The 27,175-nt window shown below is 37.4% G+C and overlaps 1 protein-coding gene across 4 annotated transcripts in view; it reads left to right on the forward strand.

Moving 5' to 3' along the window:
• The window catches only part of adgrb2 (adhesion G protein-coupled receptor B2), a 448,357-nt gene that overhangs the window by 244,690 nt on the left and 176,492 nt on the right, over positions 1-27,175 (forward strand). For all 4 annotated transcript variants that reach the window (XM_030146710.1, XM_030146711.1, XM_030146712.1 and 1 more), the window contains exons 4-5: positions 406-594; positions 18,248-18,409. In XM_030146710.1, coding sequence (XP_030002570.1) covers positions 406-594; positions 18,248-18,409 — 351 coding nt within the window. The remainder of the gene's footprint in view (positions 1-405; positions 595-18,247; positions 18,410-27,175) is intronic.

Raw genomic sequence — 27,175 nt, forward strand, 5'->3', positions numbered from 1 at the left:
ACATGGGCTATTTCTGTAATATAATAAACACACATAACTGGGTGATAATAAATGGCATCTGGATACATTTCCCAAAGCTTTTAATTTGGCCGGTAAGCTACAGGGCCATTGGTCCTATTTTTATTTATTTCAGTTAACAAAAAAGTTTTTTCAATTCAAGTTTTCGTCATTTCATTAGTTTTCGTCATTTCCTTAGTTTTCATTAACGATAATAACCTTGGTCCGGAAATTTAGGTACACACAAATTGGGACCTTAGTAGATCCAGCCTATACTTTCTTTCCTGCCCGTCGTGCTTCATAAAAACCACAACAACAGACAAGCCTTTTCAAAAGAAGTCACATGGTCTGTTATGTCACTAATATGTATTATTTCTCTTGTCTTGTGTTTTTGTTGTGATCATTCAGGAGACCCAGCGGCAGAAGAGTGGTCACAATGGAGTGTGTGTTCCCTCACATGCGGACAAGGCTGGCAAGTGAGGACACGATCGTGCGTTTCCTCTCCTTACGGGACGCTGTGCAGTGGCGCTCTGCGGGAGACGCGCATGTGCAACAACACCGCTTCCTGTCCGGGTGAACCTGGAATCACAGGCTCAGGTATGTCATGGAGTTTCATCTGTGCTCGGGTAAACTGTCACATTTACTCATGAATACTGTTTCTTCACAGTGATGATGCTTTTTTTTTTTTTTTTTTTCAATTTTCATGGAATGTTCATTGTTACACCTTTGAAAGTCTGACTTTCCAGTGTGTATCCTGTACTTCCTGTGTCCAATGCTAAGAGAGGTAGGTAAAGAAGGGCTGAAAATGATGAAATGATCACCAAATGCAGTTTCAATAGAGTTTGAGCCTTTAGTATTGACTTTAGTGAATTTCATGTAATTGTTTGTAAATTGAACATAAGACAAAGCAATGATTTCTGCAACCAGTGTCTGTCAATTTTTACACTACAATGGATCACGTAGGGCTATTGTGGTAATTGCAAGCAACTGACAACCGCAGTAGTCACAGTTCTGTTTGGTATGAATTGTTATTGAATAGTTATCTTGACTGTCATTTCAGATTTGTTGTACAGATAATGTCTTTCTTAATACAATTAATTTTAAATGCCCAAGTACCAGTGTAAATACAGTCTGTTGCATTATGGGTTGTCAACGTTACTTCTGCTTGCCATTTTTGTGTATTTATGTACATCTATAAGGATTGTTCAGTGTCTATCCGCACTAAAATAACTGCTTAGTCTCCATTGTAACCTGTAAAGTTTGTGTAACATGTTGTTTTACTCCTGAAGGAAATTATGACTTAAGACAGCAAGGAATTAGTATAACTCTGTGAACTCCCAGCCTGGCTCCTGAACTCCCAATACAATTAATTTTGCTGAGGCAGTGGTACAGAACACAACATTAAAATATATATATATATATTTTTTTTGGTTTGCTTCTTTAGAGTCTGTCAGGATTGAAAATGTCTGGTGCAATTAACTCATAAAGACCCAGTGCTACTTTTATGGCAGTTCCCAAATATTTTTTTTCTCTCTATTTAACATTTCTTAAGTGATATCTCTATTTATTATAATATTATTCTCTATACTTTGCATCTGTCTCTGCAAATCATGTATTTTCCCATATTTAATTTAAATGTTAATGATAACTCAGAGAAAACTGAAGAAAAAGTGACTTTTTCAGCAGAATATATCATTATTTTTTTATGCATATAATTAAAATACAGTTTGTCATCATTTCCATGGAATCACATATGACCCATTTGGATGTACAGAGGCTCCGTAGTTGACATGCAAACACTGTCATCTTCTACAGCATTGATTCACCAGTAAGACTCATGGAGTTGGATCAATGACAGTGGATGGAGAAACTTATTTTATGTTCAGTTGATGATGTATTTTGCAGAAAAAACTTTTTTTTTTTCTTCAGTTCCCTCTGTTTTGAATTTAATAACCTTCAATTTTAATCTGAGCTTCAACAAACATCAACATAATCAGTACATTAACCCATAAAGACCCAGTGGTATTTCTGCAGCAGTTCCAGAATGTTGTTTTTTTTTTTTTTCTCTAGATTTAACCTTTCTTAAATGATTTATCATCATATATTATTTATTTTCCAGTGAAAATCATGTATTTTCTTATATTTAATTCACTGATCATGTAGATGTTCATTAAAGCCCCAAAGTAAAGTTGAGGGTTATTGTATCAAAAACAGAAAAAACTGCAGAAAAAGCAACTTTTTCAGTAAAATCTATCATTAACTGAACATAAACCAAGTCTTTGATCCAACTCCAGGGGTTTTACTGGTGAATCAATGTTGTAGAAGATGACAGTGTTTCCACCTTCACTACAGAGCCTTTGAACGTCCAAATGGGTCATATCTGATGACTATGAAAAGATGAAAAACTGTATTTTACATCAATTATTTACATGTATTGATAGAATTAGTGGATCAACAGGTGTTAAACATTTCAGATCAGTAGATGCTTTTGTTTACCAGTGGATGTTTGGGTCTTTATGGGTTAAACCTGCTTGAGTTTTAGCATGTTTTTCTGCAATTGTGAAGAAAAGTGTAAAAACATGTTCAATGATAATATAATAATTGCAACTCAGTATTTCACCCATATTTACATTTGGTAATGTACCAACTTTAGTGTAGCATGTAGGGGTCCGGAGGTCTGGAATGAGATTGAAAACGCTATGAAAAAAATTTCCTTTTTTTAATATATTTAAAACATGTCTTAAGCAAAAACTGTTGCCGCTTTATGCTTAGTGTAACCCTATACAGCCTAATGAACCAAAACAAAACATGTAAATGTTAATAAACAGAGCTACTTCAAGAATGCGCCTGACCCTAAACCCTGCATGGCTGATATACATGTCATGTAAACTCTTTATTTATGTGGATAAAGCCCCATGTCTGACTATTAAATTATCTGAGAATATTGGAATATGCTGACTATAATAGGACTCAGGAAAAGGAATTGAAATGAAACGTCATTAGATAGACAGGCAAATATTTGAAATATGTTTGTAGTTACTTAGAACATTTGAATTTATTTAAGATAATAATGTAAATTGTGTCTCTTATCATATGTTTAAGGGCCCCCGTTTATAAGCTGAGGACTGCATCTTGTAAATAGATTGTCAATTTTAACTGTTTGTAATAATTCTGTAATAAATTGAGTGATTGATTGATTGAATGTAAAGACAGAAGTCAACTAAGATGACTAGCTGTTTTTAGATATTTTAATCCAGGAATTTGTTTGTCAGAGAATGTGAAACGGTTTTTACAGAGCAGGTGCACAAGCATGGCATAGCATGGGATCTGTACAGCCAAAATGTAATCGAACCATGGCGTTGGAGAAAAAAAGCACCACAGATTCCACAGAATGAAAATGTCATCTTGTCATTTCAATTCTCTGCTGGCCAGCTGAGAGAGAGAGGGTGAGATGGAGATAACACCTGAGCTCAATGTCAGCAGGTCTATTAGACTTGCCACAACTCAGACATTCCTACTTCTGGCTTTTCTATCTTTAGCACGCCTCTGCTCTTTCTTACAGTATTGTCCTACCTTCTCTTCTCTTGTCCACATCAGTGTCGGTACATGTATAGACAATATATGCATAAGAAGCAGAAAAACCATCTCAAGACATTTTGATTTACAAGATAACTGAGATGACTGCCATGGCAAAAAAAAAAAAAAAAAAAAGGAAAATGAATGTTTTGCCTTTGACCTCTGAGGATTCAATCAAATTAAATTTTTATGCGCATACATGTCTTTCTAATCAGTGTGACTGATTAGAAATGATTCAGCCCTATCTACTTGCTATTAAAGACAGCAACAACACAAGGATTGCCTCTTTCATTTTCCTGTATCAAAACACAACAACACAATCAAACCAGATCATGTCACGGAAGGAACTCGGGCGCTGATCATCCTGAGTAATGTAAGTTGAGCTCTGGTTTGATTGCCATTGTCGGTCCTCGCTAGATGAAATTTTAAAGTACTGTCTGTCCTGCTCTAGTTTGATTGCTCTGATTGCAATTGATGTGAAAACTGGTAAGGCATTAGCTCAGTCCCTCATCTAATCCACTTCTAATGTCCAGCTCCTACCCAGACGACCACAGAAATTCAGCATCAGTAAAACTGTAGTATCATGCAGCAGTGTAGTGCACTTCTGCATTCATTGTCTGAATCCTGCTGCCTTGCTGGGTTGTACATGAAGCCTTTAAGCATTTGACATTGTAAATTTTTCTAGAATCAAAGAGGCCGAGGCAAATAACAAAGCAGATTCTTAGTATGTCGACTGTGCGAGCAAAATTCTTGTAGTTTGAGAGAAAGAGGAAATGTCTTTGTGCAGACAATCACAAACAGTGACTGAATGTTTTGTGTTAGATTTTCTTCTGATTAGCAAGACATAGTTATTTATTTATTTATTTATTTGACAGGGACAATGCAGTCAAACATAGTTACCGGCTTGCAGCTGATGTGATGCATATAGAGTTTATGGCTACTGCTCTAAAATTCCATCCTAACATTATTATGTGTAAAAAGGGTGTGATTTGTTGCGGGGGGGGCATCCCTACTTCTGCTGAATGAATTTCATCCTCGGGGGTGGGGGGATGAGTTTTCTAACACCTATAGCCTACATTATACAGGGGTTGGACAAAATAATGGGAAACACCTTCACCTCAAGATGATAATGCCCCAATCCATACAGCTAGAATTGTTAAAGAATGGCATGAGGAACATTCTAATGAAGTTGAGCATCTCGTATGGCCGGCACAGTCCCCAGACCTCAACATTATTGAGCATTTATGGTCAGTTTTAGAGATTCAAGTAAGACGTCGATTTCCACAGCCATCGTCTCTAAAAGAGTTGGAGGGTATTCTAACTGAAGAATGGCTTAAAATTCCTTTGGAAACAATTCACAAGTTGTATGAATCAATACCTCGGAGAATTGAGGCTGTAATTGCCGCAAAAGGCGGACCTACACCATATTAAATTATATTTTGTTGATTTTTTAAGGTGTTTCCATTATTTTGTCCAACCCCTGTATGGGGCGGCCATGCCTCAGGAGGTAGAGCGGGTCATCCAATTGAGGACTTGCAGCTGACGTCACTGGTCATGTGATTGTTGTTTACACCGCCATATTAGTAGGCACGCTATCTGGATCCAGAAAGTCAGAGCTGTTGCTTTATATGGTGTTTTTCTTTGGACTTGTGTTTGCGTGTTTTGTTATTTGCGAGTATGTCAGCTTGTGATAAAGGCACCGTAGATGAGTTTCAATGTTTACTAAATACAGTGATACACACGCAACTCAGAGGTAAAAACACGGGTACCAGCTCCAGCCGGCTCACATCAGCTGCGTACACCTCCAGGCTCTCCCCCGGAACTCGTGAACGAGCCGATATGTTCGCTCTGAAACGGTCCATTATCTGTCTCTGTCCAAAAGCCGATCCCGTCTTCTCTTTCACGGCCGTATAATTTGACTTGATCGCATCAGGAAGGCTGTCCCATAGTAGAAAAGCAGACCGGCACAGACGGGTGGGGAGTTTTGTCACCAGCTCCAGCTGAACTCAGCGGTGTTGCCCGCCGTAGCGCCGACTGCCACTTCCAGCTGAGGAAACTCTGGCTGCCATCGCCGGCAAAGGGAGCAGGTAGATCCACAATCACTCTGTCTCTATAGGGTGATGGGTCCAGGGGAAGCCCTCCTGGTAGGTTTAAAGGGGTCTTCATCACCGTACCACATGATGACAATTCTTTTGTCCACACCGCTAAGCCCAACAGACACGCAGGCTAACTATACTGAGAAGCTACGCTAACTGTGGTAATAACTATAAACAGCGGTGGGCAGAACAGAACCACCGCTGCCACCAATGGAACCCAGCGGTCTTTGTGCCTAACTTATACTTGGTGAAAGCTAAGTAATAAACAGCACACAGAACTTTAGCAGGTCCATCGTTTAACACGCTACGAACTTGGCGTGACTTCCGCCTCCAAGACTTAATGTATGCATACGTCACATGAAACTCATCTATTGCAATCAACCGCAACACATGTGGTTACCATGACCACACTGCTTAAAGCTTACGTTATTGTAGATCTACGCAGGAGAAAGAGAAATATCACCAACAATGGGCAATTGTACGATCCAAGGAAAGCTTGCCTACCAATATGGTGTCATAAACAGAAAACCATGTGATCATGTGATGTTTTTTCGCAAAACCTCAATAACCGAAAGGTCGGTGGTTCAAATCCCGCTCTGTTCTAGTCTGTCCGTTGTGTCCTTGGGCAAGACACTTCATCCTCCTTGCCTCCAGTGCCACTCACACTGGTGTATGAATGCGTGTGAGTGTTTGGTGGTCAGTCTGCCCCAGGCCAGCTGTGGATACAGATGTAGTTCACCACCACCAGAGGGGGAGTGTGAGAGCGAATGAATAATGGGTCAATAATGTAAAGGGCTTTGAGTGTCCCAGAAAGCGCTATAGAAATCTAATCCATTATTATTATTATTATTATTACATTACTGGCACAAATATTAACCTGAACCGAACTGTTGGCAGAATTTGTGAATGTTCCCCATGCACATAAATACATTGTATATCATACCTATCAGCAAGTGTGCCTCGGGGGGGGGGGGGGGGATCAATAAATCTTAAGATGGGGTGGCTGGGGGGAGATGAATAAAACGGGGGAATTACATGTAAGAGCGGGTGGAGGGAGTACTCCCTAAGTACCAGAACGTACCTCTCTCTCTCTCTCTCTCTCTCTCTCTCTCTCTCTCGCGCTCTCTCTCTCTCTCAGGTACACATAACCGTACAGGACGTACACCTGCAGGCACCAATGTAACATGTTCAACGGCATCTTTAGGTTTTAGGTTTTATGTTACGTTTTACAGTCTGAGTTTCCTGTTCACCATAAATCCTCTCCCATGTTGGCATGATCAGCCCTGAAAATTAATTAGACAACCTCCCAAATCGCAGGTATGGCCATCGCAGAAATGTTTCATGTATTTTTAGTTTGCATTAAAGATAAATGTTCAACTGTTCGACATGTAATAAGGCCTACTGTTAACTTAAAAAAGAAGTAGGTCTATTGATTGCTTGTTTTTTCATGATTTAAAAAAAAAAAAAAAAAAACATTCCCCCTCTGTTTTTTTGACAAATTGCACCCTGTGTGTAAACAGTATATAAGTGTATCTGAGGCTTTAGAATGGAAACCAATAGTAGCCTCTATAAATTGTCAGTAAAAATTATTGTATTGCAGTTTACCAGCACTGGACACTAAGCTGGCTAAAATGTCCCAGTGTGCATTGCAGTGATGACAACAACATGACAAACTTAAACCTAATGATAGATTGGATAGATATTACCCAGTACATTAACCATTCAATGACATATGAGATAGATGCTTATAGTGGTGTCCCCTGTAAAGCTGAGCCAGGGGATGATTCAGGGATTATCTAGCAACAAGCAATGTGTCTCCCATGTTGTATCAGTCAACGAGAGAGATGATTTTGCTGTTGGGTGTTGCAGATGTAGGTTGAAGGGGGGGTTTGCTGGTTATTACTCTTGTGTGCCTCCAACAGGAGTAGTACAGTTGGTTCACACAAAAGTACGGGGTGTCAAACAGAAGCTCACATATTGAGTATATAGGACTTTGTATTGGATTTCAAATGGAGCTCCACATCTGCCTCTCTGCATCAGAGTTAATAAGAAGGGTCAATGACTATGTCCTGAGTGGGGACTTAAAGTGAGCTTGTGTAAAAAAAAAAAAAAAAAAAAAAAAAGAAAAGGCTGGGTTTCTTCCAGACTACTAAAGAGCTTGGGTGCTATAACTGAAAATGATGCATTTTACTGTCACTTTGGGGCCATATTATTACTATATTTCTAGAATAACTAATAAATTTGAAACAAACCTGCTCATTAATGAAGTCTACACCATCCTTTAACCCATAAAGACCCAGATCTACTTATGTGGCAGTTCCCAAATGATTTTTTTTCTCTCTATTTAACCTTTCTTAAGCAATTTATCACCATTTATTACAATATTATCCTCTATTTTTTTTTGCATTTTTCACTGTAAATCATATATTTTCCTATATTTAATTACCTATATTTAATTTAGATGTCCGTGAAATATATAATTAACTGAACATAACCCAACTGTCTCCATCCACCGTCATTTATCAAACTCCATGGGTTTTACTGGTGAATCAATGTTTTGACTGAAAAAGTCATTTTTTCTGCAGTTTTCTCTGTTGTTGTTATAATAACCTTCAACTTAACTCTGAGCTTTAATGAACATTCTAAATGATCAATAAATGAACCCATAAAGACCCAGTGCTACTTTTATGGCAGTTCCCAAATTAATTTTTCTCTACATTTCACCTTCCTTAAGTGATTTATCACCACTGATTGTAATATTATCCTCTGTATTTTGTTTTTGTCCAGCATAAATCATGTATTTTCCTATATTTCCTATACATTGCAAACTCACTGATCAATTATGTACAAGCTAGAACACTGAGGTCATCAAACGCAGGGTTACTAGCGACTCCCAGAAATATTACAAAGAAAATGGGGGACGCAGCCTTTACTAACTATGCACCAAAGTTATGGAATACAATTCCAGAAGACATTAGAGAAGCCAGTTCACTGAATATATTTAAAACCAAATTAAAAACATTTTTATTCTCATTAGCCTTTGAAAGGAGATAAAAATGGGGTCACAATTCAGGAACCAGGAATGTGTGCTGTTTTTATTTTTATTTTATTTTATTGTATTTCTGTTTTTATTTTTTATTTTATTGTATTTCAAATTTCATCTTATTTCTTGTACTTCAAAAATTCTATGCATAATCAAATATTTTAATGTGCACTATTTTTATTTTTATTTTATTGTATTTCTCTCAAATTTCATTTTATTTCTTGATGTATAATCAAATCTTAATGTATTTTAATATTGTATTTTTTCAATCAATGTGAAGCACTTTGGGCTACAATTTCTGTATGAAAGGTGCTATACAAATAAAGTTTATTATTATTATTATTATTATTATTATTATCATATTTCATTTACTGATCGTGTAGATGTTCATAAAAGCTCAGATTAAAGTTGAGGGTTATTAAATCAAAAACAGAGAAAACTGAAGAAAAAGTGACTTTTTCAGCAAATATATCAATAACTGAACATAAAAACAGGTGTCTCCATCCACTGTCATTGATCCAACTCCATGGATGTCACTGGTAAATCAGTGCTGTAGAAGATGATGGTGTTTCCACGGTAACTACGGAGCCTCTGAATGTATCTGATGACCATGAAAAGATGAAAAACTACATTTTACAACAATTATTTACATGTTTTGGTAGGATTAGTGGATCAACAGGTATTAAACAGTTTTTCCGACACAAAAACCATCTCTTTTGGCTAATACGGTATCATTTCTTCAGCTTAGGTGTAGCACCTAGACATTTTTGGATAGCAGTTAGATCCTGTAAATGTAGGGAATCCCTAAAAGTATATCATCAAACTCATCGTCGAAGCGGAAGGAAGTGTGACCCTTCATTTGAGTTGGCAGGCAGGAAGTAAGAGTATACCTTTGAACCCAGGGATACGCAGTAAATGAGTGCATGGCAGGAAAATGGCACCGTTGTCCTCTATACACAGACAATCTAATCATGCCAGTAAATAATGGGACGATGCGTTTGAGGGCATGCTGTTAAATGAGAAGTCAGGGCCCGCACCTTCTACAGGGACACATAAATTGGAGCAGAAGTGCGTGTACTAGCATAGAGTGTCATCACTGGGTTTTTGTTTTGTTATTTCAGCACCATGTAGGATCCGTACATTGTAATTAGTCACATACCTCTGTAGATTTTCTAGTTATCTTTGTGAAAATTTTCAATCTCACACAGAAAAAAAAGGCTAATTTTGTATATTTTTTAGTCCACTTACTTTCCCACATACACATAAGAGTTGGTCAGTGTTTACCGATATATACCGTCTGCGAAAAACAAGAGCTAAATGTAAAAATGAGAAACAAGAAAAGCGAAGGGGAACATCTTCCTTCCCTGACAGTACATATGCTAATCTTGTTTTTATGCAAATGTTCCAACGCGATTTGTATGTCTAAGTGCCTCATTTTCCATTCAGTGTCGATATTAATATCCTCAGCCGCTGCTTTGATGGGATATTGGTTGCTGTGTTATGTTCCGTTTATTATTTCATCTTTTTCTCCGCTCCTCTGATGTTCTCTGACGTGGTTCTGGAGGGGTGTAGGGGGCACTCCAGGGATTGTCTGAATGGGATTGCACCAAATTCAAATAGACTGACAATGTGGGGGTGGCAGCAAGACACATTAAAGTGTTTAATGAACTTGATGTCATCTACTTGTTTTTTTTTTTTTTTTTTTTTTTTTTGTTAAGTTTGCTTGATTCAGAGTAGATTCTACATGCTGTTTGGTTTGTTAATCTCTTCACTGTTGGATTCAAGCGCTGTCGGCTCTCAATCCGATAGGAGCCAGACACATAAGCTGAAGTGTTGCAATCAGATCAGGACTGCTGGATTTTAGACATTTTATTCAGTTCTGTTTCTTTTTGCCTGTATGCTTCTAAAAACATTCACAAACACTTGCAGTGTGCACACTTTTAGATTAAATTCCCTAACCTAAAACAACTTTGGTTTTCATTCTTAAGGGAGCAAAGAAACATTGCGATCAGAACGCGAGGGCTAGTCATGGAAACTTTGGGATTTATCTACAACATCAAGTGAAATATTCTCCATCAACATCATATATTCTGTTTCCGATGCATGCACTCACAACCAAAAAATATCTACATGCATAAGTAAGCGCCAACGCACACTATCCCCCAGACCGTGTCTTGGGAGAGTGCATAACTAATTTAAGTGGATGTGTTGGCTAGAATGTTCTATTTTGTTATATTTTTAACCATTTATTGTGCACAAGTTTAGACGTAGGGGTGTGCTTTGAGTGTGGGCAGATATGTCTTTGGGCCCATCTCTGCATGCCTCTGTGAGTGTGTGTCGACACGAGTTAGGGAACATCAAAGAAAAGCAGCTTGGACAGAAAGCCAATGAAGTGAAAATGGACATTTTTTTCCCCTCCTCGTTTTTCCATGGGTAAAACTCCTAAATTAAGGTGATACAGATAATCAATTTTAAGTAATGGTTTGGCTCTTGACAAAGCAAACCAGGCAGTAATTGGTCCAGCAAATTAACTTTTTTTTTTTTTTTTTTTTTTTGTAATATGCACTGAAGTATAAGGCTTTCATGCCCGAAAGCGTACAAAGTGAAGGAGTACCCCTACTGCTGTTCTATTTAGCTACTGTTCATTTACCATCGGCTCAGTGACATTTAAAACATGGACTAGAACAATGGTGCATTATGAATACAGTATGTCTGGGTGAGTGAATAGTCAAATGTTGCAACACTTTGAATAATCATTCAAGCAAAAAACTTAGCATGCAACACTGCAGTCATGAAGCAAAGTCATGGCTACACAGACTCGCACACACAACACACACACAGCTTTTAGTAATGCTATTATGATGCGGTGCTTTGACCCCGAATGAAGTTGCTGACAATGAAATTATCATCATTAGGGTTAATTTGATCCACGTGGCCTCATACAGACTCAAGTCTTCAGCTTTGTTCTACTGTTTTGGAAAGTATAAATCATTTTTTAATCAATTTATTTATTTTATTCTGTACTTAGCAAGAATGTTTAGCTTGATTATAAGCTGACTTAGACCCAATCCCAATTCACCCCTCAGCCCTCCCCCTTACCCCTACCCCTTTGCCCTTGCACTTGGCCCTACCCCTTGAAATGGAGCTGCAAGGGGTAGGAGTTGAAACATTCCCCTATGAAATGGGACAACCCTTCGTAACCTGTGACATCATCAGCAGTCATCGATGCCGCTATTAACAGATGCGAAAACATTGTCTCCGAAAGTATTCATCATGCCATCAGTAGCTGTAAAAATCTCTGTTCCATGGGCTTTGGTCATCTTTTTGTGGCTATCGACTATAAACTGCAAAAATGCGATCTACAACGCATTGAAACGGCATTAAACAATCGATCAAATGATTAAGTTGTTTATTAAGTAAATACGTACATTTGTGTGTTCCTTTCATCACACTGCTGCACTTTTTGGCTGTGTTTACTTTCATTTTACCAATGATTTGAACAGAATTGTGGGAAATTTCTCCTACCCCTCCGTTCGTAGTGTGGTCCTGAAATATCTCTGTTTCAAGGGCGATACAGCCCCCTGCCTTAGCCCTTCCCCTCTGTCTAATTAAGAATCGGGACAACACTACCCCTTCACCTACCTAAGGCTGAATCCCAGTTCACCCCTTACCCCTACCCCTCCATTTTGCGCATACACGTGACGGGGTAGTTTTGTCCCGATTCTCAATTAGACTGAGGGGAAATTTCCCATAATGCTGTTCGAATCACTGGCAAGATGGAGGTAAACACAGCCAAAAAGTGCTGCAGTATGATGAAAGAAACACAAATGTACGTATTTACTTCATAAATAACTTAATCATTTGATCGACCGTTTAATGCCGTTTTAATGTGTTATAGATCGCATTTCTGCGGTTTATAGTCGATAGCCTCAAAAACATGATCAAAGCCCATGGAACAGAGATGGTTACAGCTACTGACGAGATGGTGAATTCTTTCGGAAACAAAGTTTTTGCATCTGTTTATAGCAGCATTGATGACCGCTGATGACGTAACAGGTCACGAAGGGTTGTCCCATTTCATAGGAGAATGTTTCAACCCCTAGTAGTAGTGCTAAGTGCAAGGGCCTAGGGGTAGGGGTAAGGGTAAGGGTTAGGGCTAAGGGGTGAACTGGGATTGGACCGTAGAAGTTATGCATTCTCACTAGTCAAGCAGTTATTCTATGTGGAACTGGAAGTATTTATTCATTTAAATGTGTTTATACATGTGTTTTAAATGGAGTCGGGTGAGTTTGGGTATTTTATCTTCCCTTCTGAGCTTTGCATCAGAATCCCAGACCAGTGTAAGTAAACCAGCACACCCCACATTCACGTTTGTTTTATTTATTTATTTAGTTAGTTATTTAGTTATTTTGCTTTAATCTTCATCTCATGAAGCTGAATTTCTGCAATAGCTGAACTTCCTTTTGTGACCGGGGTTTTCTACACATCGGTCACTTTGTTGTCGTTTGATCAGCACTGATCAGTTTGTTGTTCCCTTTTTTTTTTTTTTTTTTTTTCCTCAGTTTGCTGCAGTAAACATGCTCTTATCCACCTCCCTCTGTGACTGCAAACCTGATGGCAAAGCATATTCTTTTAATGCGAGCTGCTGAAATAAAAGGCATCATGATAGAAGACAAGATAGAAGACATATCTGATGTATCTCCCCTTTTGCTGCTTTGTTTAAAGGTTTCACCTTATAGGGGCACTTATCTGAACACCAGGTGCTGCTGTACAATTCTGGTCCTTACTTTCATCTCTCTTCTTCCTTAATTTTGTTTATCTGTTTCAGCAGTTTCCTATCTTTGCGCCATCTCCAATGGATGTTTTCTCTGTTAAATGCATCCTGAAGCCGCTTCCAGCTTGGTTTTATTGGCTAATTGATTGGCTTTATGCAATGTCTTCAGCTATGCTTTTACTGAGTTCAAGAGACAGAGATTCAATTTGGATGAATAAGTAATATCTTACAAGCAGTCCAGTAGTGTTTAAGTAACACAAGTGATTTTTTTTTTCTTTTTCTTTTTCTTTTTTTTTTTTTTTTTAGCTTGTCTCTCCTTGTTATTGTACTGCATCAAGTTCTGGAGTCTGTGTTCGTCTCCCGAGAAGATTTTGCAATTCAAAATCAGATACCTCAAAGATATCTTAAAGATATTCTCGCACTTTGACGATACCAGTTATGCTTTTTTATTATTGTGCTTTATTCAGCTGAATATTTTACAGATTGTATTTTTTCATGTGTGATATTAAATGTTCACACTGCATCAAGCTATTATGAAAATCCCACCATTTTAATCTGTAGCAACATTCACACCTTCACTGAATCTGAATCTGAAAACTTATCTCTGATAATGATGATTTTCCATTGCCCTGTTACGATATATCCAATAATACTAAGCTGATAGCATCCCAAGTCATCGCTGACCCGTGGAGAACACCAGGTTTTATTTTTTACTGGGTGATCACACCTCAACACTCGCTGAAGTCATATGGATGGTTGATTTTTAAGCAAATCATATCAGGTCTGTGGAGTGGAGATAGATCCAGACATAGATGAGCCCTCATTTTAAAGTGTACCAGTACTGGTCATGTTAACGACATTAATTGTGCTTTGTGTATTATAAGGAAGATAGGTGAAAATTCTGTTTAAAAAAAATCATCATAAATGCACCACACTGGTCCTTTTTATTATGCGAATTACAGGCAGGGAGCAACCATTGCCGACCAGAAGTGACGTTGCCTACGTTGTTTCCAGGCGATCGGTGCGAGTAAACAAGCAGCAGTCAGTGAGCATGATTGAGTGGAAAGCATATGTTTTTGCTAGTTGTTTGTGCAGTTGTAAGCTTTGCACTTCACCACTGGCCTAAAGACACGACCCAGTACCAGTTGATAATTTGTCATCTTAGACTGGTGTAATATGCAAGTACAGGGGTGTCAAACTCATTTTGGTTTAGGGGCCATATTTAGCCCAATTTGATCTCAAGCGGGCCAGACCAGTGAAATATTGACTTAATAACCTATAAATAATGACAAATCCAAGTTTTTCTTTTTGTTTTACTACAAAAAAAAAATTAAATTATGAAAATATTTATATTTTACAAAAAAGATGTGAATAACCTGAAAAAACAGAAATTTCATTGAAAAATTAGTGCAACTTTAACAAAATTATACATCGACTTATTATTTGTACATGTACATTTAGACACAATGTTACATAAACATTTGGTAACAGGCAGAATATTGTTAAAATTTTGGAGTTTGGAACTAAAATTTGAACAATTTCTACAATATTCCATCTCTTATTATTAACACAACTACAGATCACAGTGGATCCATAAATGCTCCAAACATTTAGAAACAGGCAGAATTTTGTTAAGTTGTGAGTATTTATAGGTTATTATGACCCACCTGAGATTTAATTGGTCTGAATGTGGAACCTGAACTAAAAGGATTATTAATATCTTAGTGTAATTTTAGCATTTTACAAATTCATCCCAATTGGACCCTTTGGTGGGCCAGATTTGGCCCCCGGGCCGCATGTTTGACACCTGTGCGCTAGTATTACATGTGATCTTTTGAAATAGCTAGCAATGAAAATGTACTACAGGTGCCCTTTACGCATCCTTTTGTATGTGTTTGTGTATGTGTTTTAATTTGGTATAGTTTTATTCACATATAATGGAGCATAAGGAGATACGTATTGATAGGTATTTGAAGCTTGAGAAGAGGGTCTCAGACCCTAAGTAAATAACATGAAAATGTCTAAAAAGACAAAAAAAAAAAAAAAAAAAAAAATCTTAATACATTTTGTTCGTACATCAAGGTAAAAGACTAAACCTCAAGGTCACACTTAAAGTAATCTAAGCTAAACCCTAATTTACGAAACAGAAATATATCAATAGAATAAAATAAATCGTCCTCAGGCAAATGTGTTGTTTATGTACAGAAAAACAGAGTAATTATTCTTAAAACATCAGGAATAGCAAATTGCTATGAATGAATAGCAGATGAACATTTTACTAGACCATAATTTGTGTTGTTGTTTTTTTTTTTCTTCCAGTATTTCATAAATTCAAATATTGGAGCAGATTTGACTTGTGAACACAAAGGGTATAATTTTTTTTTTTTTTTTTTTTTTGTAAGTACACGTAAGGAGGTTTATACTACCTGTTATTTCTGTCCAAATTCTGTCCACTGTAGTCCATAAACCCAGTAGGGGCCAACTCTACTTTAGTGTAGACCAGGGCTATCAAAGTCACTTCAGTTCAGGGACCACATTCAGCCCAATCTGATCTGAAGTGGTCTGGACTACAAAAATAACAATATACTGTGTATATATATATATATATATATATATATATATATATATATATATATATAGTATAAATAATGTCAACTTCAAACTTCTTATGTCTAACTTTAGAGGGGAAAAAATAAAATTATTTTATGAAATTCTTTACATCTACTAACTATCCTTTAAAACATGTGAATAACATGAACAACCATGAACAAACCAAAATTTGTTAAGAAAAATACTTGCAATTTTAACAATATTCTGCCTGATTTTATCATTTACACATGTACATTACAACTTACAGATCACAGCAGATCTACAAATACACAAAACATTTAGTAACAGGCAGAATACTGATAAAATTGCATTTACTTCTATTAAGACAATTCAAGTTGTTTGTGTCTGTTCAGGTTATTCACATTTTTTGTGAAAGGATAGTTTGTAAATGTAAACATTGTCATGTAATTTTACTATTTTAAACTAAAATATATATAAGAATTTGGAGTTGTCATTATTTGCAGGTTATTATGACAGTATTTTACTGATCTGAGTCACTTTAGATTGAGATTGAATGAGGCTCCTGAACTAAAATTATTGTTAATATCTGAAATAAAAATTTCTGTAATTGCAAATTCATCCCACGGGTTGGACTGGACTCTTTGGCGGGGCGGTTTTGGCCCATGGGCGATGTGTTTGACACCTGTGCTGTATATACATTATATTATATTATTTCTTTTTGCATTGGTATTTTTGGATACAGGACAGAACCCTTGAATTGTAGAGCTGGTTGAACACATCCTCTCTGAAACTGTGCATGAAACGACCCAATAAGAATGGATTTTATTGTGTTTGGGTCTAATATGACTCATACATCCGACAGTGAATGTCATTTATGATCACCTCTGATCATTTCAGCTACACATTTGTTACTATTTTGTCACATAAACACTCACCACTGCTGACACAACATGCCAATACCATGTTTTGCAGAATATTTTGACATTTCATGCGTCTTATCTATTTAGCAACTCTCCATACTTTTGAATATCACCATCGCCTCTTTCTCTCTGCCTTCTTCTGCTCTTCTGAGCCTTCCTTCACAGACTAAGGTTAATTATTTATCGTCATGATTTATTTAGATTTGCTCAACACAGGCCTAGCCATTTTCATCCAGCCTGTCTAAAACTTTCTCTCCCTCCATCTCCACATCCTTCTCTTTGACTCTTATTTCTTTTCAGAGCTTCTCTCTAAATCTGATTCCCTCTCTTCTTCTTTTTTTTCCTTCTGTCTTCCATCTCTTTCAGTATAGTTTAATCTTCTCTGTTCTCTCTCTGAATGTATTCTAAATAACCTCTGCTCTCTCCAGATTCTGGTTCTCCTTGCAAACTCCAAACTTCTTCAATCTTGGATATTTTCTTCCATATTTTCTCCTCAATTGTTCATATTTTTTTTTCATTTATCCATTGCATTAAATGAACTGATCCCACTATTCATGCTTGTCTTTTACGTTCATTTTTCGGTCAGACATGTAAAGACTGTATTTTTTTGTGCGTCTGTTTGCATATGTGTCAGGTTTTATCACAGATAGAGACACAGTCACTTAGTGCTGTGTAGTGCTCATACAAGATGAATCACATCTGAAAAGTTCTGTGAAAAGTTTTTGTGCAGCTGCTCTTTTATTCTATTTGGATTATTTCATAACTTCTTTCTTTCTAAAATGGAATGAGATGTCTTACAAAGGGAGAAAATGGGAAAGAAGAGGAGTAAAAAAAGAATATGTTTAATACTTTAGTAGGTGTTTGAAGTCATTGGAGTCTCTGGGTAATCGTATGTACTAACTGAAAACTGAAAACTCTACAAAGGTTCCACGCAAACTTAACCACCCTCGCCTGAGCTGCATGACTCCAAAAAATGATCCATTAATCCTAACCTCCACTTTCTTTCATGCAGTAACATGTTATTGAAATATCATATTGAGTTTTTTTTTTTCCCCTAATAGAATGTTTTTGTGGGGGTCACATTGTCGCCTCCTCCATATGTTTATTAATCAAAGGAATGTACTCATACTCATTTAAATCTCTCATGTTTCTCTCATTTGTTTCCCCCTAACCCTCTGCCTGCGTTGGGATGCTCCGCCCCCTCCCTCCCTCATTCCTCATCCCCATCCCCATGTCGTACATGCGTGCGTGTGTCCATGGGTGTTTGCAGTGCATGGGCTTTGGGAGGAGTGGTCGTCATGGAGTCTGTGCTCCGTGACCTGTGGGCGGGGCTTCCGGAGCCGAACCAGGAAGTGTGTGAACGCAGACGAGGGCGTGGCTTGCGGACAGCCCGAGACTCAGACCAAAATCTGCAACATAGCAGTGTGTCCTGGTTAGTACCATCCCCATCTACATGCTCTGTTTCTTTGCCTTTCTGCCTTCTCATGCATGCCTCTTCTGCTGCTTTTGTGTTTGTGCTCCAACTCAACCTGATTACCATCGCAGCTCGGAAAGATATGTGTACACTCTGCGTTTGTCTTCTCTATGTTGTTACAGTGGTGCCAAATGATGTTCTCACATGTTAACCCATTAAACCCTAAGTCTAAAATGGTCTGTCCGGACCTTTTTCTTACTTTGACTTTGAAAACGTTGGAAATATGCTGTGAGTGAGTCCTTTTGCCCATTTTTCCAGAGCACATAGAACTTTCAAAATCTAGCAGTTATTCACAATTTACAGCATGTTCAGGGTTCCCACGCATCCTGGAAAACCTGGAAAACCTGGAAAATCTAGAAAATGATTGACCAATTTCCCAGACATGGAAAACATATGTAAAATGAGAAAAAAGGTCAAATCTCCTGGAAACAGTTAGGTCAGTGTTTTTCAGCCTTGGGGTCGGGACCCCCTGGAATTCAAATGGGGTCGCCTGAAATTTCTAGTAATTGATAAAAATAAAAATAAACTTACTAATAAAAAATATATGGAGAGTTGAGAGAGACAGTCACAATCCATAAAAGACAATTGTGAAGCTGAAACTGAAGCACTGTGTACTGTTTATCTTTCAAATGTTCATTGTGGTCAGTTTCAGATGCTGCAGCTCTTTCATAATTCATAGTTTGAGTTCTTGTTTGTTCAGTATTAATTGTCAGCCTTGTAAATCCAAGCTGGACTGACTGTACATATCCTGACCAAGGAAAATAAAATTCTCACTTTGTGCAGTAATCTACACCTGGCTTTTCTGCCTCTGTCTATACTAGTATATATTATATAGACTAAATGTCATCTAAAATTAACGTTTATTTGCAACATAGTGTAGCAAACTATTACATGATCAAAAACAAATTAATTTAAGACAAAAAAAGTCTCCTTTTTGAATGTCTGGGGTCGCCAGAAATGTGTGATGTTAAAATGGGGTCATGAGCCAAAAAAGGTTTGGAACAACTGAGTTAAGTTATCCTGGAAAATTATGTATCCTCCCCCCTGCCTTATGACCTTGTGTGCCTAAACTGAGATGAAACAAGGGAAATTTTTTTTCAGTAATTTATTGAAAATATACAAATGTTTTTAGAGGAAACGTAGGAGAGTAAGTAAGAAAGAAGAGAAAGTTGAGTTGGGAATTCCAAATTGAATATTGTAACTCCAGTTTGTCATGCTGTAATCTGTGGGTGTGTTTGCATTATCCTATGATATATTTGTCATAGTTATTTTTCATAGATAAATTATAGCTATAGACAAATGTCTAAGTAATAAACATAGAAACAACCTGGGTAAATACAAGTTACAACTGTAGAACAGAACACTTCCAAAGAATATGGGGGACAGGTGAATGTAGCGGCTGAAAATGTCCTGGAAAATAATTTCGGGGAAAGAGTGGGAACCCTGATGTTACAAAACTGCTAAAACAGCTTCCTCTCCAGCTTCCAGTACAGGTGTGAGTGAAATTACCATAATGACCCAATAAAGCCTGTAAAGTGCAGCATCTCAGGTTTCAGAAACTGTTGGAATTTTTCCAATTGCACAAACAGCAAGAGTTACAGCCATCCAAACTGCATATGTGCGGGGTGTGTCAGCGATGACACGTCAGGTTTTACAGAGTTAACCTAGTTCTGACTCAAAGATATTACATGTTCTACTTTGAAAAATACTAAAAGTTGGAACAATGTGAAAATTTACTCTAACTTTCAATTTATACAGAATGAAGTAGGTGGTATTCAGTGTAGTATCTGAACTAAAATTGATCTGTAAGTATATTGGACCTGCATCACATGCCAAAAAACTTGGGGCAGGGGTCACTTAGATTTAGTAATGAGGTAAAAACATGTTGAATAGTGATATGATTTGGAAAAAAATATGTCAGAAGGTGGTCATACTCAAGATTTCATCCAGTTGTTTTGAAAGAAACATGGATAAAATGGCTAGAATATTGCCAGTTACTCTTAAATTCAGAGGGAAATATTTATAAAGTTTAAAAACAATCCACGCTCTACAGTGCAGAATAGATTTAAAAGATCTAAGTATCTGGCAATGTTCAATTCAGATTCAAGTACCTGAGTCATCAGATGGTACTGCATCAAGAACATCATTCATTTGCAAGTTATGTAACCACATCAGGTCACATTTACCTCGACAGACCTTTATATAAGACCTTAATATACTACAATATGTTGTTGCATCCACAAATAGTATAATTCTAATATGTAAATAGAAAGCCTTACATTAACTGGGTTTCTAGAAGCCTGAGTAAAATCTCTGAGCTCAGAAGTATCAACATTTTTCAAATCACATTGTTATTCAAATGTTTTACCTCATTACTAGTCCTAGAGTGTCCCTGTCACGTGTTTTTGCAATGTATATTTACAAATGGATTATGAAGTTTACCACATAACAAACTGTCTCAGCTTCTTCTGATGTGGGTATATATTAACAACAGCAGAGTCATATTAGCTGGTGTATTTGCTTCAATTTTTTTCTGTTTTCACATTGTGCAATTGTCTTCTTTTATGACCTATGTGCTTGTTTTTGACAGTTCTGTCCATTTTGTGTGGTATTACCAGTCCATAAATTGTAATATATACAACGTCTCAACTCGACTTTATTTATAAAGCACTTTAAAAACGACACAGTTGGCCAAAGTGCTTTACACAGACATAAAAACAAGTAAAACGCATAAAAGAATTAATAGACAACAAAAGTAATTATACATTATAACCATAAAAGCCAACCTCTCACACTGAGTTAAAAACATGTTTTAAAACAGGATTAAAAACAGAAATGGAGTCGACCTGCCTGATATGCATCTAAACAAGTATAATTGTCAGCAGGGGTGCCTCTAGCAATTGTGAACCCTTCATAAAATACAGCATCTTGTTGATTTGTTGAAGCAGGGGTGGTAGGGGTAGGGGGTGGGGGGGTGAGGGGTGTCTATAAATAACATAACGAATGCTGGCGTGAAGCGAAAATGAAACTTCACATGCTTCTATGCCTCTATTATATAGCGAATCTTACATGAAATGTTGACAACTTCTAACCTGTATCCACTGGGCCCCCTTCACTGCTCTATGCCCCCCCCCCCCAGAAATGCATTTGTCATATTTACCCCCCCTTTTATGGCACCCCAGATTGTTAGTACAACTACACCGCTAGTTACCTCCGCCAAGGACGTTATGTTTTTGTCGGCGTTGGTTTGTCTGTCTGTTTGTGTGCAAGATAACTCAAAAAGTTATGGACGGATTTGGATGAAAATTTCAGGAAATGTTGATACTGGCACAAGGAATAAATGATTAAATTTTGGTGGTGATGGGGAGGGTGGGGCATTGATCTGCTTTGGCGGAGGTCTGCGCTCTCCAAGTGCTTTTCTAGAAGAGACAGCGCAGACCTCCGCCAAGGCAGATCAATGCCCCCCCCCACATCACCACCAAAATTTAGTAATTTGTTCCTTGTGCCAGTATCAACATTTCCTGAAATTTTCGTCCAAATCCAGGGCGCTGATCTGCCTTGGCGGAGGTCTGCGCTCTCCGACTGCTTCTAGTTATAGAACTGAAGTGATTCTAACTCACAGTATTTGGAAGTGTCCCATCCTCCTTTAGCTTGCATCTTTCCTGCCTGCTCATGCTCACTGAATTAGCTCCTTTATACTGTTTTCAGTTCCATCTTCATTTATTTCCAGCCATGGGATTCATGGCCACTTTTCAAAGTCCCACACAGCCACACTTAAAGAACCTTGCCAAGTAAAGCCTTGAGGCTGGACTTCGATGCTTCTTCCATGGTTGGCTTGGTTCAAATTGCCGAGCGGTCTGGCCACGCAGCTCTTCAGCTATTGTCTCTGAGATTACCTATTAGGCCCATACGTTGTCAAGATCAGTAATAAGTCGCCAGTGCAGCCCCATCTAATTCTGGTGTCAAGGGTACCTCGGGACTTAATTCCAATCTGGCTCAGACTGTCCAGCTGAAACATCTTCATCAGGCTGCCAGTGGAGTGGAATAGGACCGACCAGGGGTGGAAATAAAGTTGCAGTGGAGCAAACCTATCACGGGCCAGCTCTCTAGATAGAATCTAGATAGAGTATGTGGTTTTCTGAAATGTAAATGTGAATTCTTGTCATCAAAAGTGATTATGTTCAGATGTGTCCTGAATAACTAAAGCATATTTAAAGGCATATGCACCACCTCGCAATTTTACATTTCCGTTTCAAGTGTTCCTTTTGAAAAGCACTTACTTTGAATGCATTGACATTAGAAAGGAATATTCATTTCAGTGATTTAATTTGTACTATGCTTTCACTGTTGGCAGAATATAAATGGTTTGTGAATAAAGTTGGGATAATAATGTTGTTAATGGACACACAGACACTAGAACATAAGACTGTTTATAACTACAGTGCTGGCTGCTTTCAGAATAATAACCTTTTATCTCCTGAACTGATTTTAGTCGAAGTGTGATCATGTGTTACATAGTCTGTAATCATTCAACAGTTTTCACAGGGTAAGTGGTTTTTATTTATTGTTACTAAGGTAAGAATGTTGCATCATTTTATGCGGACTGCAGATGTATACCACTGTTCCATTTAACTAAATGCCAGTGTGGCCGTTTGAGACTTTCTGTGTCCTCACACTCCCTACTGACTAATATTTTGTTGTTTTGTTTTTCTCCCGTTTTTTTTTTTCCACAGCTGGGGTTTTATAAGGTTAATATTTAAATAAAACAAAACTGTCCCATCGCCAGACAAAGAAGAATAGGGAGATGGAATAATGTAAAGTATGGCCTGGGGGATGTTTTGGCATGCTGTTTTGGGAACAGTGATGGAAAGAGAGGGTTTTTTTTTTTTTTTTTTTTTGAGGGGGGGGCTGTTCCTTCAGTGGCCTTGAGGAAATCTGTGTACGTGTGTTTTCGTATGTGTATGTGTGCACAGATTCAATGTGCTTTTGGGAGTTCAAAGGCAACGGCCCTTTGAAATGATGAATACCAGCATAGGCCTTTTGGCAGAAACGTCCACGCATAGAGAACAGAGCTTTGATGGATCTTGTTTCTGCAGTGTGTGCGTGCGTGTGTGTGTGTAGGTGTGTGTCTGCGCACTTGTGTTGTTGTTCTGCATGTTTGTGTGGATTCATCTATCTTTGTGGTGCGAGCTCACTATACAGCATAGACTAATATACAATCATTACAATATAGCGTCTGTATAGGAGACGCACTTGATGGGACTCTAATTGTAAGAGAAAGCATTCACAGATACAACGGCAGAGGCAAATGGAAGCATAAGCCGCTGCTTCAAATGAAGACACGACAGGCTAAGAGGAAAAGAGGCAGAACTATAATACATGAATAATTAATGAGTCATATTAGACCTTTTTAGAACTAATGACAAGAGCTAAAAGACACTCATGTGTAGGCTGAGAGCTGGCTGGATATTGCATTTGAATTCTTTGACACCTCCTGTTTTCCTTCACAGTATAAACAAACCTTCACAGCCAAGTGTGTGTGTGTGTGCGTGTGTGTGTGTGTGTATACATGCATGCCTTAATTGAAAGTAAAAAGATATCTTGCACCATTTCCCAGAACCTTTCTTCTTCTTTCCAGAGAGCTTCCATAAATCACTTGTGTTACTTTCAGTATTGATATACAGGTAGTATTTTTTTTTTTGACAGTACTTGTTCTGATCCTGCCATGCAGTATTATTTCATGTATTTCTAGATGTTGTTATTTAGCATTTGCCTGCTTGCGTTATGTAATGAATCGGAAAGAGCCGTCACTGGTGTTGGCATCAACCAGGCCTTTATTCTAATAACAGAGTTCCTGCAGGGTCTTAAAAAGTCTAAAAAGTCTTGAATTTACAAATCTGCATTTAATACCTTAAAAAAGTCTTTAAAAGGTATTAAATTTGATGTGGTAGGTCTAAGTTATGTTGCCATAAAGTTGTTCAATGTATCACTGTATTTAAATGGTACAGCTTTTTATGTTTTTTTAATCTGTTTTTGTATTTTATTCTTTTATTTCGGTTTTATTTATTCTTCTGTACAGCACTGTTTCCTTTTTTTGTACAGTTCTATGTCTTTTAATCTATTCTGGTATTTTATTCTTTTATTTTGGTTTTATTTATTCTTCTGTACAGCACTTTGATCCACTGCGGTTGGTTTAAAGTGCTTTATAGATGAAGTTGGATTGGATAAATGTGTGTGTTAAATGTCCAACCTGCAACGAAAGTAACATTGATCTACTCAGTTCTACTCATTCCAACCCGATCCTATTGAAATTAGGAACCAATTATCACTAATTTTGCAGCCCCTGGTCAGAAATGACTCGGAATAGTGGGAATCAAGACACTGGAGTAAACAAATACCTTTTCCTAAATTGTGGGAGTCACAAATTTATGCCAGTATGGCTGTGAAATAGGCATTAAATTCTGTTCTAAGTAGTCTTAAAAAGGTCTTAAAAAGGCTTAAATTAAATTTTTAGAAATCTGTAGGAACCCTGTAATAAGAAATGATCAACATTATGTTTCTCATGGTTAGTTTTAGACAATTGAATTTAAAAGAATGAACATCACTATTATTATGATGATGATGTTGATGATAATGATGAAGTTTAGTAGTAATAAGGGGCCAAAATGTCACATGAATAATAAACAAAAATGATCTTTATACAAGTAATTTAACCTAGTTTATTTCACTTCAACTGTTTGTTGTAAGTGGGGATGCATCTTACAATAGGAAACAAATAATAATGCCTTATACATAATATTTTATAGTATATATACATATATTTATATATATATAAAAACTGGGAAATAATGGCAAATGGAGACACATTGAGTCATTAACTCTGCTACACTTGAATGGAAAAACATTTCCTCTGATCATCTAAAACTATTTACAATTATAGATTATAGTTGTAATTATAGCAAATATGTGTATCATATTAAAGTTACGGTAGTGTAACAGTCACGCTTCTTGCCGTTATTTGTAAGGTCTTTTAGACAGCTTCGTCTGCTAATGTCCCATTTTTGCTTGGACTCCAGTTCTCAGTTGATTCTGTTTTTAATACAGTAAGCCTCAGCTAGTTGGAGCGCTGTGCAAGTCACACACAGTGTGATTGACCACATTACCAAAGAGAGTTGGCAATGCCTTCCCACTTGGGAGAAGCAGACAAATACATTTAGAACACTGTACTTCACTTTCTCAGCTACTTAAAGCCCCTGTGTGTACAATGTGTGAGTCAATACATCATTCTGAGCTGAAACGGGAACAGTTCTCACTTTGAATTGCTATTCTAGTTAATACAAAGACAAAGTACCATGCGTCCAACAGTCCAACGTTCAATGTGAGGCATAAAGTAGTTCCTTCAGTAGTGTTTTTGGCTGAATGGAATTGATTCTGTATTGGCTGTTGTTACAAATGCTAACATGTCACCAGACACAAAAAAGAAGATTTATTTTGACAGCTCAGGCTGTGTAACTTAAAAGAGTGACATTTTGCTTTTTTAAATGGAATTATGCATTTGAAACCTTTCCCTGTGGTCTATATAAACTGTAAATGCTATGCTTGGGTCTGAATTATTCATTAATTCAACTCCACAAGTCCATCTTCAACCCTATTTCTGAGTAATGACATCAGGTCAAATCAAATCAAACCAAATTTGATTTATGTAGCGCCAAGTCATAACAAAAGTTACCTCATGACACTTTACATATCGAGCTGGTCAAAACCAGACTCTCAAGCCTGTTGGATTTTACAGAAACCCAACAGAATCCTCCAGGAGCAAACACTTGTGACTGGTGACAGTGGCGAGGAAAAACATCCTTTTAACAGCCACCAGAAAGGTCATTCTGAGCGCTGGCCCTTTAAATGCACATGAGCCACTTTACACCCCACCCTCTCCAGGATGTTGGCTGTGCTGCTCTGTCCAGTTCAACCAACAACTGAACATTTTAGATAACTGACTTGAAATTTGGACATATTTTTAGTACGGACTACAACCGCTGCTGCTGACAAACAATTATGGTGTACTCGGAGAAATGTTCATCAGAAGTCTTGACCTTATATGGGCAAATATCGTGACGTAACTAGTTATAGACAGAACAAATTTAGCAGGAATTAAGGCAAGTTGTAGAAATCCACTCGATTTTTGCCAGAATGAATATAAAGATAGCTTTGAAGGACCTGGAGGGTTCAAATTCAAACTTTCTGAATTATTAGCGTCCAAATACAAAAATAAATGTACCAAAGACTAATAAAAGTGGGTTTAACAAAATATGACCCCTTTAAATTTAATGCTGTGCTCATCACCATATAGTCAGCGGAACCTAACTCTAACCCAGAAATTCATTTAGGTTCAGTTCCACCATGAACCTTCTTAAACCCAGCTAAAGACAAGAGTTTGTAGCAGTTATGTGTCACTTCTGAACACTGTTATTTAGCTCACTTTGGTCTGTTCACACCCACAGTGATTAGTAAATCTGCAGAACAGCCTCAGAGTTGAAAGCCAAACAAAGCTAAAAGGTGAGCGAATAATTGACCTACATTCAATATGCAGCCAGAAACAACAGTACACTTGTTCCTGTCTGATTAATGCATAAATAGGCCGCAGTTTTCTAATAGTTACAGTTATAAAATATTGACTTTACAAGTTGCTTTGAATGCCATAAATTGCCCTTAAAATTGCCTTAA

This window comes from Sphaeramia orbicularis, chromosome 11 (assembly GCF_902148855.1).
Source record: "Sphaeramia orbicularis chromosome 11, fSphaOr1.1, whole genome shotgun sequence".
NCBI lineage: Eukaryota > Metazoa > Chordata > Actinopteri > Kurtiformes > Apogonidae > Sphaeramia > Sphaeramia orbicularis.